Below are 17,225 nucleotides of genomic sequence, written 5' to 3'. Positions count from 1 at the left end.
GGACAGGTGCACAGCGGACGAGGTTGAGTGACATGACACCTAATAGGCTGTCTGCTCTTTTTTTTTTTTTTTTAAGATTTATTTACTTATTTGAAAGGCAGTTACAGAGAGGCAGGGGCAGAGGGAGAAAGGTCTTCCATCTGCTGGTTCACTCCCCAAATGCCCACAACAGCCAGAGCTGTGTCGATCTGAAGCCAGGAGCCAGGATCTTCCTCCGGGTCTCCCACGCCGGTGCAGAGGCCCAAGGACTTGGGCCATCTTCTACTGCTTTCCCAGGCCATACCAGAGAGCTGAATTGGAAGTGGAGCAGCCGGGACTCAAACTGGCACCAATATAGGATGGTGGCACTGCAGGCAGTGGCCTTATCCGCTACGCCACAGTGCCGGTCCCAAGCTCTTGAGTGAACAGGAGGGGTAAGTGTTGTGCTGCAGTGGGTTAAGCCACTGCTTGCAACGCCACACCTCATATCTACTGCAGGTTTGAGTTCTGGCTGCTCCTCTTCTGATCCAGCTCCCTGCTAATGTGCCTAGAAGGGCAGCAGAAGATGGCCTCAGTGCATGGGCCCCTGCCACCCACGTAGGAGACCCAGATGGAGCTGCAGGCTCCTGGCTTTGGCCTGGCCCAGCGCTAGCCATTGCAGCCATTTGGGGGAGCAACCAGCAGATGGGAGACCCCTTTTCTGTCTCTCTGTCTCTGCCTCTCTCTCTGTCACTCTGCCTTTCAAATAAATAAAATGAAAACTAAAAAAGGAAGAGGAAAAAGTAATCTTGCTAATGATCTTATGAGCTAGGAGCTGGGATGGTTCCCACTTCACAGGTGATGAACCCTGAGAGCGGGAGGCTAAGTCACTCACCTCCCATTCCGTCACTTCCCCGAGCAGGGGCAGAGTGAGGAGGCACAGGGGGTGCAGCGGGAAGGAGAGAGCAGATTCCACAGGGGCTCAGGGGGAGGAACCCCAAGGCGGGCGAGGAGGGGCGCGGATACAGCCGGGCTTCTGGTCTGAGGAGCTCGATGAGGTCAGCCCCAGTGGGAAGGAAGGGGTCTGTGTCCAGAGTGCGGGTCCTGTGAGTGGCTTCGGATGTGGGACGTGGCTGGCGGCGAGTGCTGTCTCTAGAACTTTCTCCCAAGATGGCTGGGTTCTATACCTTGCTGCCAACACGGGAACCACAGGCCACGTGTGGCTGCCAGGCATTCGAAGTGTGGCTAGTGTGACTGAGGCACTGAATTTTAAATGTTATTTATTTTCATTTTATTTGAAATAGAGGAAGGGACAGAGAGAGATCTTGCATTTCCTGGTTTATTCCCCAGATACCCACCACAGCTAGGTCTGGGCCAGGCCAAAGCCAGGAGCCCAGACCTCAGTCAGGATCTCCCATGGAAGTGGCAGGGACCCAGCCACTACCTGCATCGCCCAGGGTACCTTAGCAGGAAGCTGGAACCAGGAGCTGGAGCCGGGACTTGAACTCAGGCCCTGGGATACTGATGTGGCTGTCCTAGCTGGTGCCTTCACTCCCAGGCCAAGTGTCTGCCCCGTAATTTTACTTACTTTCAAATTAAGCTGAAATAATCACGTGTCACTCGTGACAGGCAAATGACAGGGGAACGAACCTGGTTCTCAGGAGTCGCCTTGACAAGACTCCTGCCATCTCCACTCCCCCAGTGCTGTGCCAAAGTCCTCGTCCGCACGCTCAGCCACAGCCAACTTCAAAGTGCAAGGTGAGGAGAATCAGGGACTGGCAGGTACTGTTTGCTGCAAGATGAAAACAGTCTAGAGCTCTATGGCACAGCAATTTAAATACCCTTAGCGCCACTGAAACATACGCTTAAAATGGCTAAGACACCATGTTTAATGTTTCCTTAAAATTTTTCTTTTTCTTTTTTCTTTTTTCTTTTTTCTTTTTTTTTTTTACAGGCAGAGTGGACAGTGAGAGAGAGAGACAGAGAGAAAGGTCTTCCTTTTGGCCGGCGCCGCGGCTCACTAGGCTAATCCTCCACCTAGCGGCGCCGGCACACCAGGTTCTAGTCCCGGTCGGGGCGCCGGATCCTGTCCCGGTTGCCCCTCTTCCAGGCCAGCCCTCTGCCGTGGCCAGGGAGTGCAGTGGAGGATGGCCCAGGTGCTTGGGCCCTGCACCACATGGAAGACCAGGAAAAGCACCTGGCTCCTGGCTCCTGGCTCCTGCCATCTGATCAGCGCGGTGCGCCGGCCGCAGCGCGCCGGCCGCGGCGGCCATTGGAGGGTGAACCAACGGCAAAAAGGAAGACCTTTCTCTCTCTCTCTCTCTCTCACTGTCCACTCTGCCTGTCAAAAAAAAAAAAAAAAAAAAAAAAAGAAAGGTCTTCCTTTTGCCATTGGTTCACCCTCCAATGGCCGCCACGGCCAGCACGCTGCGGCTGGCACACCACGCTGATCCCAAGGCAGGAACCAGGTGCTTCTCCTGGTCTCCCATGGGGTGCAGGGCTCAAGCACTTGGGCCATCCTCCACTGCACTCCCTGGCCACAGCAGAGAGCTGGCCTGGAAGAGGGGCAACCAGGACAGAATCCGGCGCCCCGACCGGGACTAGAACCTGGTAAAATTTTTATTTCATTTATTTGAAGGAGAGACAGAGAGAGAGAGAGAGAGAGAGAGAGAGAGAACAAGCTTATCTCCCATCTGCTGATTCACTGCCCAAATGCCTGCAACAGCCAGGGTGGACCAAGCTGAAGCCAGGAGCCTGGAACTCCATCCAGGTCTCCCATGTGCGTGGCAGGGACCCAACCGCTTGAGCTGTCACCTGCTACCTCCCAAGGTGCTCATTAGCAGGAAGCCGGAGTTGGGAGCAGAGCTGGGGCTCCAACCCCTGTACTCCAGCTGGGATGTGGGTGGCCCAAGCAGGGGCCTAACTGCCACACTGACACCCGCCCCAAGCTCCTTTCTTTTTCTCTGCCTTGACTACTTGTTTCTCCAGGTAACTGCACGGCTGGCCTCTTGCTTTACCCAGCTCTCTGGTCCTGTTATCTTACAGAGCCGCTTTACTTAAACACCGTGGTGGACATGCTGACGGCTCCCCAAGTTTCCGTGGGCTTCACCTACGTGGCCCGTGGCGTGCGGCAAAGCCGTGGGGTGATTTCTGGCCGGCGAGCCAGGAGCAGCGTGGCGCACGGCTCCCCGCCCAAAGCGTTTGCTCCCATCATTCCTGCTGCATAACAAAGACTTGAAGCTCCAACAAGCGTTATTATGCCCACACACCGGCCACTTGGGCAAGCCTCGGCAGGAAGGCTCAAGTCTGCTCCACGTGGTGTCGGCTGGGGCGGCTCCACCAGAGACCAGAGAGATCCACTTCCAGGGTGGCCTGCTTCCCTGCTCCAGGGGAGGAGCCGCTTCCTGACGGTGGGAGGAGTCAAAGCCTTGACAGCTGCCGGCTTTCAGGCCCCGGGCCTGGCCCTCCAGTTACCTGCAGTCCCGCCGAACAGCTGCGGAGGCTCGGTGTTGATGCCCTGGACCAGCAGCCGGAAGCAGACGCGGTCTCTGAGTGCCCGAGTGGAGGCCGGCTGCTCGGCAGGGCCTCGGTACCCAGCACCCGGCACCCGGCACCTGGCAACCAGCACCCGGCACCAGGACCTGGTGAAACGCGAGGTGAGTCTTTGTGGTGTCACTGTTTTCCAGGGCTCGCCATCACTGGTCAGAAACCAGCCCATCCTGACCGCTAAAGAAATTGGGGCGGGGGTGGGAGTCTGGCCTAGCAGCTAAGACAGCCCTTGGGTTACCCGCATCTCACATCTGCAGCCCTGGGTTGGAGTCCTGCCTCCCCCCTTGATTCCAGCTTCCTGCTAGTGTGCACCCTGGGAGGCAGCAGGTCCCTGCCACCCATGCGGGAGACTCGGACTGAGTTCCAAGCTCCTGGATTCAGATGAGATCCCCCTCCTCTTCCCCCTCTTCCCCCTCCCCCTCCCCTCCCCCTCTCCTCCTATCATATAAATAAATAATTTAAAAAATGTAAAAGTGTGGTGTGGCAGTGTGGTGCAGTGGGTTTGAGCTGCCGCCGGGAGGCCTGCATCTCTCACGGGAGAGCCCGGCAGTCCCAGCTGCTCTGCTTCCAGTCCAGCTCCCTGCTTCTGTGCCTGGGAAGGAGCAGAGGATGGCCCAGGCACATGAGCCCCTGCCACCCACGTGGGAGGCCCAGATGGAGTTCTAGACTCCTGCCTTCAGTATGGCCCAGCCCTGGCTGTGGCAACCACTTGGAGAGTGAACAAGTGGATGGAACACATCTCTGTCTCTCCCTCTCCTTTCTCTATCACTCTGACTTTCAAAAACTAAACATTTTTTTAAAAAACGTGACTGTTCCTAATGCCACGGAGCTGTACACATAAAGATGGTTAAGATGTTATATTTTGGGACCAGTACTGTGGCACAGTGGGTTAAAGCCGCTGCCTGCAGCACTGGCATCCCATATGGACTTGGGTTCGAGGCCTAGCTGCTCCACTTCTGATCCATCTCCCTGCTAATGTGCCTGGGAAAGCAGAAGAGGATGGTCCAAGTCCTTGGGCCCCTGTACCCATGTGGGAGACCCTGAAGAAGCTCCTGGCTCCTGGCGTGGATCAGCCAAGCCCTGGCCATTGTGGCCATCTGGGGGAGTGAACCAGCAGATAGAAGACCTCTCTCACTGTCTCTACCTCTCTCTGTAACTCTGTCTTTCAAATAAAATAAATCTTTTAAAAAAAGATGTTATGTTTTATGTTCTGTGTATTTTACTACAATTTCTGAAAGTTATCAAAATATTAACAGTTCCTATGCATGAAGTGGACTGGAAAAGCAACGTGTCTCCCAGGGGCGAGAGGCACTCCCGGGCCTTGCTGTCTTCCAAGGATTCCTCGGTCTTTCCCTGGCCTGGGGTGCTGACCCCCAGAGGCTGCCTGGCCTCCCCGCCAGCTGGCGTCGCGCTGAGTCTGCAGGGGGAGGGGCAGAGCCGGAGCGTTTCTCTCGGCCTCCTCTGCCCTCCTGAGCGTATCTGGACTGATACAACCACCACCTCTAAAACAGAGCCCCTTCTCACATTTTATCCCCTTCACCACGTGACATAATTGTATGTATTTGTCTACTTATTATGTGTGTCTGTCCACTAGAACGCAAGCACCAGGAGTCAGGGACTAATCCCCGTCCCTAAGACAGTGCCTGGCACTTAGTAGGTGCTAAGTAGAAGTTGATTGCTAGAGTGGAGCACATAGTAGGTGCCCAGTAAAAGTAACACATGCCAGAGAAGAGGGAAAGCTCTAGGGGGCGCGGGCCAGGGAGCCACAATCTGAAATAAAATTCAGAGAGGTCAGGTAGGGTCTCCAGATCACACAGCAAATCCTCCATCAGCCTCGAACCCAGGCCTCTTTCAGTCTCGTCTCGGGTTTCTATACAAGACTCCACAGAGATCCCCGGCCTTGGGTTTTTTAGAGGAGAAAGAGCAGAACTTGACATTTATTTAAAAGGAAACCCTGAAAACAGCTGAGGGTGAAAAACTGGGTTGCTAAGAAACCCCAAAGAATGGGGGAGAAGGTTGGCGTCCGTTGCTAGGCAACCTGGAAGCCAGACAGGCAGGTTTGGCTGCAAACACCTCTCTCCCTGGTTGTATGGACTCTTACACTGCAGGCCCTGTGGGCTTCCTGGGACTTCCAGTCCGACCTCCTGACGTAGATGGGGAAACTGAGGCCTCGAAAGGCATCATGGTTAACCCGAGCTCTCCCCGCTGCTCAACAAGAGCAAAGACAAGCAGAAGGGGGGGTCGTTGGAGCTGGGCGTGGCCTGCAAGGCTGAGACAGAGTCTGATAGCTGAGCATGAGGAAGGAGTCGAAGGCTATCCTGAGGGTATCGGGGAGCCATGGAAGGTCTTCAGCAGGGGTCAGGTTTGTGTTTTCAAAAGATCCCTCAGGGGGCGGGCGCTGTAGTGTAGCTGGTAAAGCCGGTGCCAGTTCCGGTCCTGGCCGCTCCATTTCTGATCCTGCTCCCTGCTAATGTGCCTGGGAAAGCAGCAAAGGATCCGAAACCAGGAGCCTGGAGCTTCTTCTGGGTCTCCCATGTGGGTGCAGGGGCCCAGGCACTTGGGCCATCTTCTACTGCTTTCCCAGGCCACAGCAGAGAGCTGGATTGGAAGGTGAGTGGCTGGGACAGGAACCGGGGCCCATTTGGGGTTTTTTCTTCCTCACAATCCTTACACAGTCATTGGAGAGAAAGATAAAAAATGCACATGTCACATGTCTAACACCAGCTGGTGGTAAACACTATTAAGAAAAATAAAGCAAAGACAGAGAGGCAGGAGGGCGAGCCTTAGCAGAGAGGGCTAGGGGAGACATCTTGGAGGTGATGATGTGGGAGTCGGGGCCTGAAGGGAGTGAGCGAGCTGTGTGGATATCTTCAGGAAGGGTGCTGGGAGCAAGGGGACAGCATGTGCAAAGGGCCTGAGGTGGCAGTGGGTGCGGCAGCTTTGAGGAACCACAAGGAGACCCGTGTGACTAGAGCATGGTGAGTGAAGGAAGCGGTGGTGAGAGGCGAGTTCGAGGATGGGCCACGGGCTGGTTTGCCAACACCGCTGGCATTTACTGAACCTGACCAGAGCCAGTAGAGGATCTGAAATAGAGGCAGCTGTGCTCTGATTTATAGCTCAACCCGCCCACGCTGGCTGCTCTGAGGACAGTAAGGGTGTGGACCCAGGGCAAAGGGCAAACAAGAATCCAATGTGGAGGCTGGAACATGACACATTCTAGAAGTGGAGACAGCAGGACGCCAGGGAGATGACGCAGTGAGGAAGAGGGGTCAGGGGTGCCCTTTCACCCCCCGGGGGCCCTGTGGCCAGGAGCATTGTGGAAACTAGTTATTTTTAGATGCGTCAAGTTGGCGCTGATTGGACATCCCGGGTGGGGACAACAAGGAGGCAGCAGGTGCGGCAAGGTCAGCAACAGAGATGCAGACTTGAGTTCTAGGAGGCCCTGAGACGCCCCGCCGCAGGTGCACCTGCCCTACCTACCCTTCCTCCAAGCCAAGGTCTGCGCTCCGGCCCGCAGCCGAGCCTCTTGGACATGCAGTGTGCACCCAGGCCTAGGCTACCATAAACGGCACACAGCGAAAGGACTTCCACAGATGCAAGTGCAATCCCAGGTTAGCTGGGTTTCCGCTGAGCAAAAGGGAGATATTCCTGGGTGTGCCTAACTAGAGGCCTGGCACGGCAGCAGCAGCGGCATCTCCTCTCTCTTCCCGGGGAGCTGCAGTGCTGTGGCCGGGCCGCGTGGCCCGCACCTCGGGCAGCTCTTGGGAATCAAGAGCCAGGAGGTGGAGACCTCTGTCCTCTAATGCAAGGACCTGAATTCTGCCCAGGACCACGAGAGCTGGGCAAAGGCTGCACAGCCAGACAGTGCTGACTTGTGAGAGCCTGAGCAGGACCCAGCGAAAGCAGGCGTGGACGCCTGAGTCACGCAGGCTGTGAGATACACACGTGTGCTGTGTGAAGCTGCCCGTGTGTGGCACTGGGTTACACAGCAGTAACTAATACAGGTGCAAACGGCTGTTTTTAAAGCTTGGGAACCCAGACGGCTCAAAGCACCCAGACAAGGGACCAGACCCAGCAAGGAGGCAGTGACTGCTGGGTGGCAAGTTGGCTCCTTGGGGTGGGACACACCCTGCCGCCCACCCTCAGCTGCCGGGAATTTGCTTTCCACTCCCAGCCACTAGGTGTCCCCAGAGCCCCCATAAGCAGGTGTCTCCCCACCCTTCAGGTCAGCCTCGGAGATGGAAGGAAGCAAAGCAAGGGAAGGTCTCTCTGCTACTCCTTGCTTTTCCCCCCACCTCCCGCCCCCATCATGGGGCAGCCAAGGCCTCGGGCTAGGGGAGAGCGTTGCCCAAGGATCCCCCCCCCAAGTCCAGCATTGTCTCTGGACAGGCATTTTAGCCTCCCTCCTAGGCCACCCTGAAGGACAAAGGCAGAGCACCGCCCTCCTCCTGCTGTGGCTGGGGGAGGCCCCTGGGAGACAATGGGGCAGCATGGGGAACAGCCTGCGACTCCTAACCAGTGCCTGCCGGTGTGCAGCCCCGAGCCCGGTGCTGCGGGTGCTGGGGGAAGGGAAGGGACTCCTGGCATCTGGGGTCACACTGCACTTAGCCGCTGAGCTAGCGCCCCAATTCCCTTTGTGCAGCCCCCTGCAGACTGTGCTCCCCCAGAAGCAAACGCTGAGACTGAGTTTGGGGTGCCAGATGTTTATTAGAGACGAACACCTGTGAAAAAAGAGGAAGCGGGACCGGGCACAGGAAGAATGGGAACTGCACGGCAGGCACGGAGAAGCCCCGGCTGCCCTGGGCACTAGCTGGGGTGCGCCAGGGCCCAGGCGGCTTCCTGCGGCTCAGGCCATCAGCCAGCCGCCCTTCCCTCTGCCAGGGGCTGCTCCCCGGAGGGGCTTCTGGGTGGCACACAGCCCTGACCTCCAAGCCTTCCCAGCTCTCTCTTCTCACTGGCTTGCCTTCTTTTCCGCCAGCTTGCTTCCCACCGAGGCCACAGGAAGCAGTCACTGTCACTCCCACCCCGAGCACCCCCCCCCCCCCGCTCTTCCAGGGAAACTGGGCTTCCTCTGAGGTCTGACAGAGGGACTCGGCAGGGGATCCAAAGGGACAAAGGCAAAGTCTTGGTCTCAGTTACAAAGCACCATGGTCAGGACCTCAAGGAGCGCCATCGCGGGTTCTGCTGCTCTTTGGTCACTTACGGAATGTCCACCTGCTGGCCAGCCTGTGCCTGGCCCCAGGCCCTGAGCGGCAGCCTCACCCCAAGACTGCCAAGACCGAGACCCGGGAACCTGCTTCGCAGCTGGGCCACCTGCTCCTCTCCAGCTTCCTTCCACACCGTGAGGCAGACACCCAGGCACCACGGCTGCAACAGTGGGGACAGTGAGCAGCTCAAGGTCGCAAAGGTGCTCAGGGGTGGAGCTGGGCTGCGAGCCCGGGGTGGCTCAGCCTGGCTCTCTGGCCCTCCTGGCCCAGCTCAGCTCACACCCGTTGCATTTGGCCGGTGTGAACACAACTCAGAAACTTCCCCATCCACCACTTTTCCTCCAGTCTGTCCACCTGGCCCCAGGGGGCTGCATCCTCACCGGCTCACAACGGCAGGTGAGCAGTGGCCACCATGATGCCAGTGCTGAGAACGGCTCATCCATGCCCTGCCTCCGGGTGCACAGGGCCTGCTGCCCTCACCCAGGCAGACAGCAGTTCCGGGGACCTGGTCCCGAACACACAGCTCTTCCCGCACCCACCTGCATCCCGCCCCCCCACTCGAATCTGGCCAAGCACAGACATGCGGAACCACAGGGTGAGGTCGGGGCAAATACACTTTATTCAGTCCTGGCGCCAGGCTGGCCGAGTCCTGCTGTGGGTGCCAACGCCCCAGCGGGGACCCCTCCCCTCCAAGGCTACAGACAGCCACATTTCTTCGCTCACATGACGCTTTCTGGTTGGGTTTTTTTTTTTTTTTCAGTCTTTTTTGTCGTTTTATTTTTTCTTAAAAAAAGAAAGAAAAGAAAACGAGAAAGAGACAGAGAAAGAGCGCAAGAAAGGCCCAGAGGCCAGCACCAAGCTTAGAGGAGGCAGCTGGTGGCTTTGTCAGCAACGGGAACGCGTGAGGCAGAGACCTGCGAGACCGGGGCGGGGGCCCGGAGGGCTCTGGGACCGTGTGTTCCTGAGATTTGTGTGTGTGAATGAGTGTGTGGGGGCCACCCCGGAGGGCGGGCCCACGCCGGCGAGATACAGGTAGTGAGGGCGAAGGGTGAGGGAGGCCGGAGGGGCGGGGCTGCAGGGGGAGACAGCGCCAAGGGCAGGGGCCCGCAGGTGCAGGGCTGGGTCCAACTTCTTCCTCACAGCAGCGCCGCGGCGCGCAGTGGCCCACCTCCACCCGCCTGGCCCCAGCCCCACTCCCAGCACCCTCGTGCCTCAGTTGGCCCCCTGAACACTGCGGATGCCGAGGGTGGACCGGAGAGGGGGAGGTGGGCTTAAGGGCGCCCTGAGGTGATAGGGCCTGCGGGGGCGGGGGCGCCGGGAGCAGCAAGGACCCCACGCCCAGACTGGCCCCCGTGTCCTGGTGCTGCGTTTTCTCAGGCAGCGTCTCCCCACCCCCCACCCCCGTTACCAGATGGGGAAGGAAAGGGCCGTTCCCGGGGCCGAAGGCAGGCTGTAAAGGCATCACGCACGCAGTCAGGGAGGCGGCGTGCGGGGCTGTGGGCGACCCCTCGGGGAAGACGGGCAAAGCGGCGTGGGGGAGCTCCAGGCCCAAACCGACGCTTTCCAGCCAGCCTGGGAGTACGACTCCCATTAAAGCAGCGACACCCCGTCGGGTGGAGAGGGAGCAGCGGACTTCTCGGGAGCGCTCAGCATCCACCACCGCCCCCTCCCCACCCCCATCCCGCAAGGAGTCCGAGCGACCGATCGAGGCGTGCAGCCCTGCCGGGATCGGCCCCCTCCTCCCAAGAAGCATCAAGCATGCGCGGGAAGGGGGTGGGCCCAAGAGGAGAGGCGGACCCCGGAGCTCCCGGGGCCGAAGGAGAGAGCCCCTCCCCCCGCGGAGGTGGGGGCATGGGAGGAGCGCGCGGGGCCGCCCGGCCGCAGCGCCCCCTCCCCGGGGCGGCGCGGAGGACGCGAGAGCGGGCGCGGGGGCGTGTCCTCCGGCCACGAGGAGGGGCGTGTGCAGAATGGGGGAGGGGCGCAGGTCTGTAGGAGAGGGCGCGAGTTGCCTCGGAGGGGGGCTGGCTGCTGGTGGCTGTGCGGGAGGGGACGCGGTGGGGAGGGGCTTGGATGTCAGGGCTGGGGTGGGGGTTGGGCCGCCTTGGGGTGTGTCTGCGGGGGAGGGGCACGTCTGGATCGGAGAGGGGGATGGGCACGTCTGGGAGGGGGGAGGCTGCGCGGGAGGAGGTGGTGGTGGGGGGTGCCAGCCTCGGCCTCCGAGGGGCCCCGATACCTGATTCCTGTATGTAAACAGCTGGTTTGGGGGCGTGCGCGCCCCGCTGACGGTGGGCTCAGTAGGTGAAAACCAGGTCGGCGATGCTGGACGGGCGCCAGTCCCCCGCGATCATCTCGGTGACCTCGGGGGTGCAGTAGTCCGGGAACTCGAAGTGGGACGTGCCCGACGGGGGCGGCAGGTCCGGGTCGCGGTCCAGGGCGCTGCAGTCCAGGCCGACGGGGCCCGGGGGCAGCCTGGACAGAAAGCCCAGCGGCTCATCCCCCGACGCCACCGTCTCCTCCTCGCCTTCCTCCGCCGGGGCCGCCTCCTCCTCCTCCTCCTCCTCGGGCTCCTCGTCCTCCGACGGGGTAGGCGAGGCGGCCGCGGCCGCCGCCCCCTCCCCCGACGGCCCCTGGGCACGCTCGGCCGGCCCTCGGGCGGCGCGCCCCGCCGGGACCATCCTCCAGAGCTCCCGCCCCGGGGTCTCCACCAGGCGCACTTCCAGCAGCTCCTCGTCGTCGTCCTCGTCGTCGTCCTCGGGCGCCGCCGCGCCGCCCCCCAGGGGCCCGCCCGCAGCGCGGCGGCCCCCGCGGCCCGGCAGCTGCGGCCCGGGCTTGAGCCGGCCGCCGCCGGGGGGGCGGGGCCGCGCCTTGGCGGGCGCCCCCTTGCTCTTTTTGCGCGGCCGGTACTTGTAGTCCGGGTAGTCCGCCATGTGCTTGAGGCGCAGCCGCTCCGCCTCCCGCACGAACGGGATCTTCTCCGAGTCCTGCAGCAGCTGCCAGCGGCGGCCCAGGCGCTTGGAGATCTCGGCGTTGTGCATGTCCGGCCACTGGTCCATGATCTTCCGCCGTTCGTGCTGCGACCACACCATGAACGCGTTCATCGGCCTCTTGATGTGGCCGCTCGGGGTCTTGCACCAGCCGGGCTCGCGCGCCCCCGCCTCGGTCGGCCCGGGCCCCGGGGGCGGCGGCCCACCGTGGTCCCGCTTGGCCCTCGCGCCCCGCTGCTGCACCATCGCGCCTGGGCCCGGGGCCGCTAGACGCCGCCGGGGGCCGTCCGCATCCTCCGCGGCTGGGGGTGGGGGAGGAGGCAGCGGCGACGGAGGGGCGGCCCCGCCCCGCGGCTCGGCCCGGCCCCCGCGAGCTGGGGAGCGAGAAGCTGGGCGCTCCGGCCCAGCGGACGGCGGGGGGAGAAGGCCCGCGGCGCGGCCTCAGGCGGGTTCCGCGCGGCCCCGCCGCCCCCGGCAAGTTGCGCCGCGCTGCACGCCGCACATTGTTTCGTGGGGGGGCGGAGGAATCGCACCCCGCCGGCTTCTCTCGCAGCCCCCGCCGCCGCCGCCGCCGCCGCCTTCCAGTGTCTTTCTCCCCGCGCGGCCCCGCCGGCGCGCGCGCCGCCCCTCCCCCGCGCCGTCTGCGGGCCGCTGCGGCTCGCGCGGGGCCGCCCCGTGTAAACACCGAGGTGCCCGCCCGGGCTGCGGCCCGGCCACGCCCCGCGCCCGGCCGGCGCGTCACCCGTTGCTGGGCAGAGAACCCGGGATTTGCATCTCCCAATCGCTGGGCTCCCGAGCGGGGCGGGGCTCGGGCTGCGGGGCCGGGCGGTCTCGCGGCGGGGATGGGGGCGGGCGGCTGAGATGGGTTTCTTTTCTTAGGTTGGGGCTGCGGGGAGGCTGGGGTGGGGGTAGGGGTGCCGAGCGTGCTTCCCATCTGGCTGTCAGAGCTGGCGCTCGCTCCGAGTTGCCTTTGTAGTGTTAGCCTCTCCTGTGACACCTGCCGCCAGGTGGGACTTCTGCCCCTCTCACTGGGGCGGCGTCTTTTCGGATCGTCACGGGAGAGAACGGGGTGGGGGGGGGACACATACTTAAGGCAGCTTTTATGGGGGATAGAGTCACCTTGTCATAGATGTACCCCGCACATTGCACACTGTTTCCAGCCACATGTGCGCTCGACAAATACTTTTGGACCCACTGAACGAACCCCCCACCCCCAATCACCGCTTTTTTCCGCTTGAAGTGCCACAGAATCCGGAGAAAGAAGGGACCGTGACGCCCACTTGGCACGGGCAAGGCGACGAGGACGCGCGGTCCGGGGTCTCCGAGCTTAGGCTCGCTGTGAGCTAGGCGGGCTTCCGCTCTCCACGGGCCCCTGCGAGACTGGAGAATGCGTGGGAACCCTCTCCCCAGCTCTCAGCCCAACCTCGGTCTGCCAGGTGCCAGGCCCGCAGGAGCTAGCTGGGGCACGGGGCGGGGCGCGTGGCGGGGAGGGGCCGCGCGCTCCCCGTCACCACGTGGGAGCCGGTCCCGGCACGGCCGGGCGAGGGCCGCCCCCGAGGAGGTCACCTTCACGGCGTCGGCCGCGCGGGCGGTGGGCGGGGGCGCTGGGCTCTCTCTCGGTCCCGGGAAGCCGGGACAGAGCCGGCTCGGGCGTGGGGGGCGGCCCGAGGGTGTCCCCGTGGGACGCAGCGAGCGCGGCTCGGGGCCGGGGTGACGCGCGCCTCTGGGGACCGCGCTCGCTCCGCCCGCGGGTGTGGGCAGAGAGGAGGACCGAGGTGCGGCCCGGCGGCTGGGGGCGGGGAGGTGATGCCCGGGGTGCCCAGGAGGGTAACTGGAGCGCCGCAGGCGGGCGGGAGCGACTCTTAAAGGCACAGGGCGCTCCTGAAAAAGGCACAGCTCCCGCGCAAAGGGTCCCGCACCTTCTGGAAGGGCGTCCTGCGTTGGACTGCGCGGCTGAGGGCTGGGCGGGCCCTGGCCCGAAGGGGGCCGCTCTGCCTGTGCTCATTTCCCGGCTTCTCCTTTTCCTTGTCCTCCAAGTGAGGACGCTGCTGCCGCTTGGAGGAACCGGGACGGTGGTACCGAGTAAACGCCCACTGAAGCACCTGGAGCCAGGCCGAAGGACTTTGGAGGGGGGTGGGGGTGGGGGCGGACAAAGGAGTTTGCTTGCAGCTGCTAACGCTCGGCGCTTTTCCCATTTGACATTCATTTTTAGCCGCGTGTGCCGGGCAGCCCCCTCCTTGCAGTGAGGGGCCTCGCCAAGATCTGTTTCGGATCTTGTAAGTCTTGTTAGTTCTTCTTCCCGTTGTTACTATTCTTATTCCTGGAGATCTGAATCCTTCCTGGCCGTACTCGCTGCCAGGGGGATTTAGACCAAGGTTTATTCTCACCGGGGCTTCCATCGCCTCGCTGCCTTGTTCCTCCGCGCAGCCAGCCCGGCAGCAAGTGTGTGTTAGTACTCGACCGCTCCCCGCGCTGTGATCCGTGCGGCGCAGCTAAAGTGGCTCAAGTCAGTCCATGCCCTTGAAGAGCCCCTGGCTTCCTTCCCCTAGGCAACTGTCGCAGCATTTTTGGGGTTTTGTTTTAAGATTATTTATTTACTTGAAAAGCAGTTGCAGAGAGAAAGGGAGAAAGCAGGGAGAGTTCACTCTCCAAGTGGCTGCATGGGCCAAGCTGAAGCCAGGAGCCAGGTCTCCCACATGGGACCTGCGGACCCAAGTACTTGGGCCATCTTCCACTGCCTTACCAGGAGCACTAGCAGGGAGCTGGACTGGAAGTGCAGCAGCCAAGACCCGACCACTTGAACCAGCGCCCATATGGGACACTGCTGTTGCAGGAGACAGCTTAGCCTGCTGTGCCGCGGAGCCAGTCCGGGCAAGGGCATGTTACCGGGCAGGACGGCAAGAGAAATGCCATCAGTTGAGGGAAATAACTTCTTCAGTCGGCTTTTTTTCTCAACATTTATGTAGTGTGTAATCCTTTTTTTAAAGATTTATTTATTTTACTTGAAAGATGGAGTTATAGACAGGGAGAGGCAGAGAGAGAGAGAGAGGTCTTCCATCCACTGATTCACTCCCCAAATGGCCATGGCCATGATGACCAGAGCTGAGCAGATGTGGAGCTGCCCTGATCCGAAGCCAGGAGCCAGGAGCTTCGTCCAGGTCTCTCCCATGCAGGTGCAGGGGCCCAAGGACTTGGGCCATCCTCCACTGCCCACTCCCAGTAGCTGCTTGTCCTGACCACTCTGCTGTTGCCCACCCAGTTCCCACCCCATCACAGGATTCTCATTGTTGTCCCCAGTTGGCTCACGTTATGTTTGCGAGTATTTTTGAGAGTTCTTAAAAATTTTGTGCCAAGTGGAATTAAAAGACAATCTTTTTGGTGTAAATAGTTTTTGAAATCCATGCATACTGGGGGGTATCCTCAAAAAGTTCATGGAAAATGTGTATTATGAAAAAATTGCACAGCGATTTTTGTGCAAAAATTTTTTCCCTAAAATTCTTGTTATTCTCTTTTCCACAAGCTTGTGGCTGTACCCTTGTATTCCTACGCAACTTAACAAAGACCTGTGACGACGTCACCGACCGAACGTGAAAATCAGAATCTTGATAGCAACTTTCCCCCTCCTGTGAACTCTCCCATTCCCCCCCCCCCCCCCCCCCCCCGCCGCCTTTCCTCACCTAGGGTAAGGACTGTCCTGAACTTTCCTCAACAACCTCACTGGGCCAGAATTCACATAGCTCACCACTCACTCCTGTTGCGGGCACAACGCAGTGGCTTTGAGTCTGCGAGCATTGCAGCCATCGCCACGATCGACGTGGCAGTGTTTTCAGCCTCCGAAAAAGAAACCCAGGGCTCATTAGCAGTCGTGCCAGCATCTGTCCTGCGTCCTCTCTAATCCCCCGCCCGAGGCAACCGCTCATCTACCGACTAACTCCTCGGACCTGCCTGTCCCGCATAGTTCACGGAAATGAAATGCAGTGCGTAGCCTTCTGTGTCTGGCTGCTCTCACTTCGCGGCGTGTTTTCTGGAGCTGTCGATGTTGTAGCGTGTACCAGAACTTCATCTGCTTTTATTGCTGAATAATATTCCATCAGACTGGTGGACCCCATTGTCTCTCTCCCCTAGTCAGCCGATGCACACTTGAGATGTTTCTACCCTAGGACGATGACGAATAACTGCCGTGAATACTTGTGCCCAAGTTTTTGTGTGACAAGTGATTTCACTTCTCTTGGGCAGATGTGCCCAGAAGAGCGATGGCAGGGTCACGGGCGACTTGCGTGATTCTTGTGAGGAACCTGCCACACTGTTTTCCAAGGGAGCTGCACCACTGACATTCCAACAGCAATGTGTGAACGTTCTAACTTCTCCTTTCCTTTCCTTCTTTAAAAAAATTATTTATTTATTATGTATTTGAAAGGCAGATTTACAGAGAGAGAGATCTTCCATCTGCTGGTTCACTCCTCAGATGGCTACAATGGCTGGGGCTGGGGCTGGGCTAGGCTGAAGCCAGGAGCCAGGAGCTGCTTGTGGGTGGCAGGAGCCCAACACTCATGCCATCTTCTGCTGCTTTCCCAGGCACACTAGCAGGGAGCTGGATCAGAAGAGGAGCAGCCAGAACATGAACCAGTACCCATTTGGGATGCCGGCCATGCAGGCAGCAGCTTAATCCATCACTCCACAATGCCAGCCCTAGATACTATTTTTCAAAATTTTGCTTCCTTGTCTCGCCTCCCATAGGAGTCTGAGCGCTCAGATAGAGCCCTAACTCTGATACAGTGGGTGTGCCCTTTAGGGCATCCGCTGTGTGCTAGGCACTGTCCTAGGCTTAGACAACAAAGTCAGTACAGATCCCTGCCTTTGTGGGGCAGGCGTTGCGACACAGCAGGTCGGGCTGCTGCTTAGAACGCCTGCATCCCATGTCAGAGTGCCCAGGATTGAATTCTGCCTCCACTTCCCATCCAGCTTCCTGCTAATGCAGACGATGGCCCAAGGACCTGGGTTCCTGCCAACAGCCAGATGGAAACCCGGCTGGAGTTTCTGGCTCCTGGTTTCAGCCTGGCCCAGCCTGGGAGGATGTGGGGAGTGAACAGCAGATGGGAGATATCTGTGTGTGTGTGCGTTTGTCTCCCGGCTCTCTGACTTTCACCTAAGTAAATAAAACTTAAAAAAAAATTAAAAAAAGAATCTCTGCTCTCTTGGAGCTGCCATCCTAGTGGAGAGGAGACGGGCAGAAGCGGACAGATCATGTCAGAATGTGGCAGGTGCTGAGGACAGAGTGAGGAGAGAGAAGAAAGCAAGGAGACCACATGCGGGGCAGCTGTGGGCGAACAGGATCCCCTGGGTACTGCGGGCAGAGTCCGCTGGTCCAACACCAGACTCGGCGGGACCTGGCAGAAGTCAGCATGCACATGTCTTCCAGTGTAGACACCACACCTTCCATGGCAGCCCTGGAAGAACTTCCTGCACCAGAAGCACACCCAGACCCACTTGTAGGAGCAAAACCTGCAATAATCGAAGTGTTTGTGAA

General features: G+C 60.0%; 1 protein-coding gene across 1 annotated transcript; it reads right to left on the bottom strand.

Moving 5' to 3' along the window:
- Positions 1-9,310: 9,310 nt before the first annotated feature.
- Positions 9,311-12,403, bottom strand: SOX12 (SRY-box transcription factor 12). Its single transcript, XM_070051421.1, has one exon. It carries the CDS (start codon positions 11,942-11,944, stop codon positions 11,006-11,008), a length of 939 nt encoding a protein of 312 aa, XP_069907522.1. The 5' UTR covers positions 11,945-12,403; the 3' UTR covers positions 9,311-11,005.
- Positions 12,404-17,225: the final 4,822 nt, after the last annotated feature.

The sequence above is a fragment of the Oryctolagus cuniculus genome, chromosome 11 (genome assembly GCF_964237555.1).
Source record: "Oryctolagus cuniculus chromosome 11, mOryCun1.1, whole genome shotgun sequence".
NCBI classification, from domain to species: Eukaryota; Metazoa; Chordata; class Mammalia; order Lagomorpha; family Leporidae; genus Oryctolagus; species Oryctolagus cuniculus.
Note: the sequence above shows the minus strand (reverse complement) of the source record. Positions and strands in the feature narration are given on the sequence as shown.

Excerpts from the sequence above, each read along its gene's own strand:
- SOX12 (XM_070051421.1), bottom strand. The coding sequence starts at position 11,944 with ATGGTGCAGCAGCGGGGCGCGAGGGCCAAGCGGGACCACGGTGGGCCG.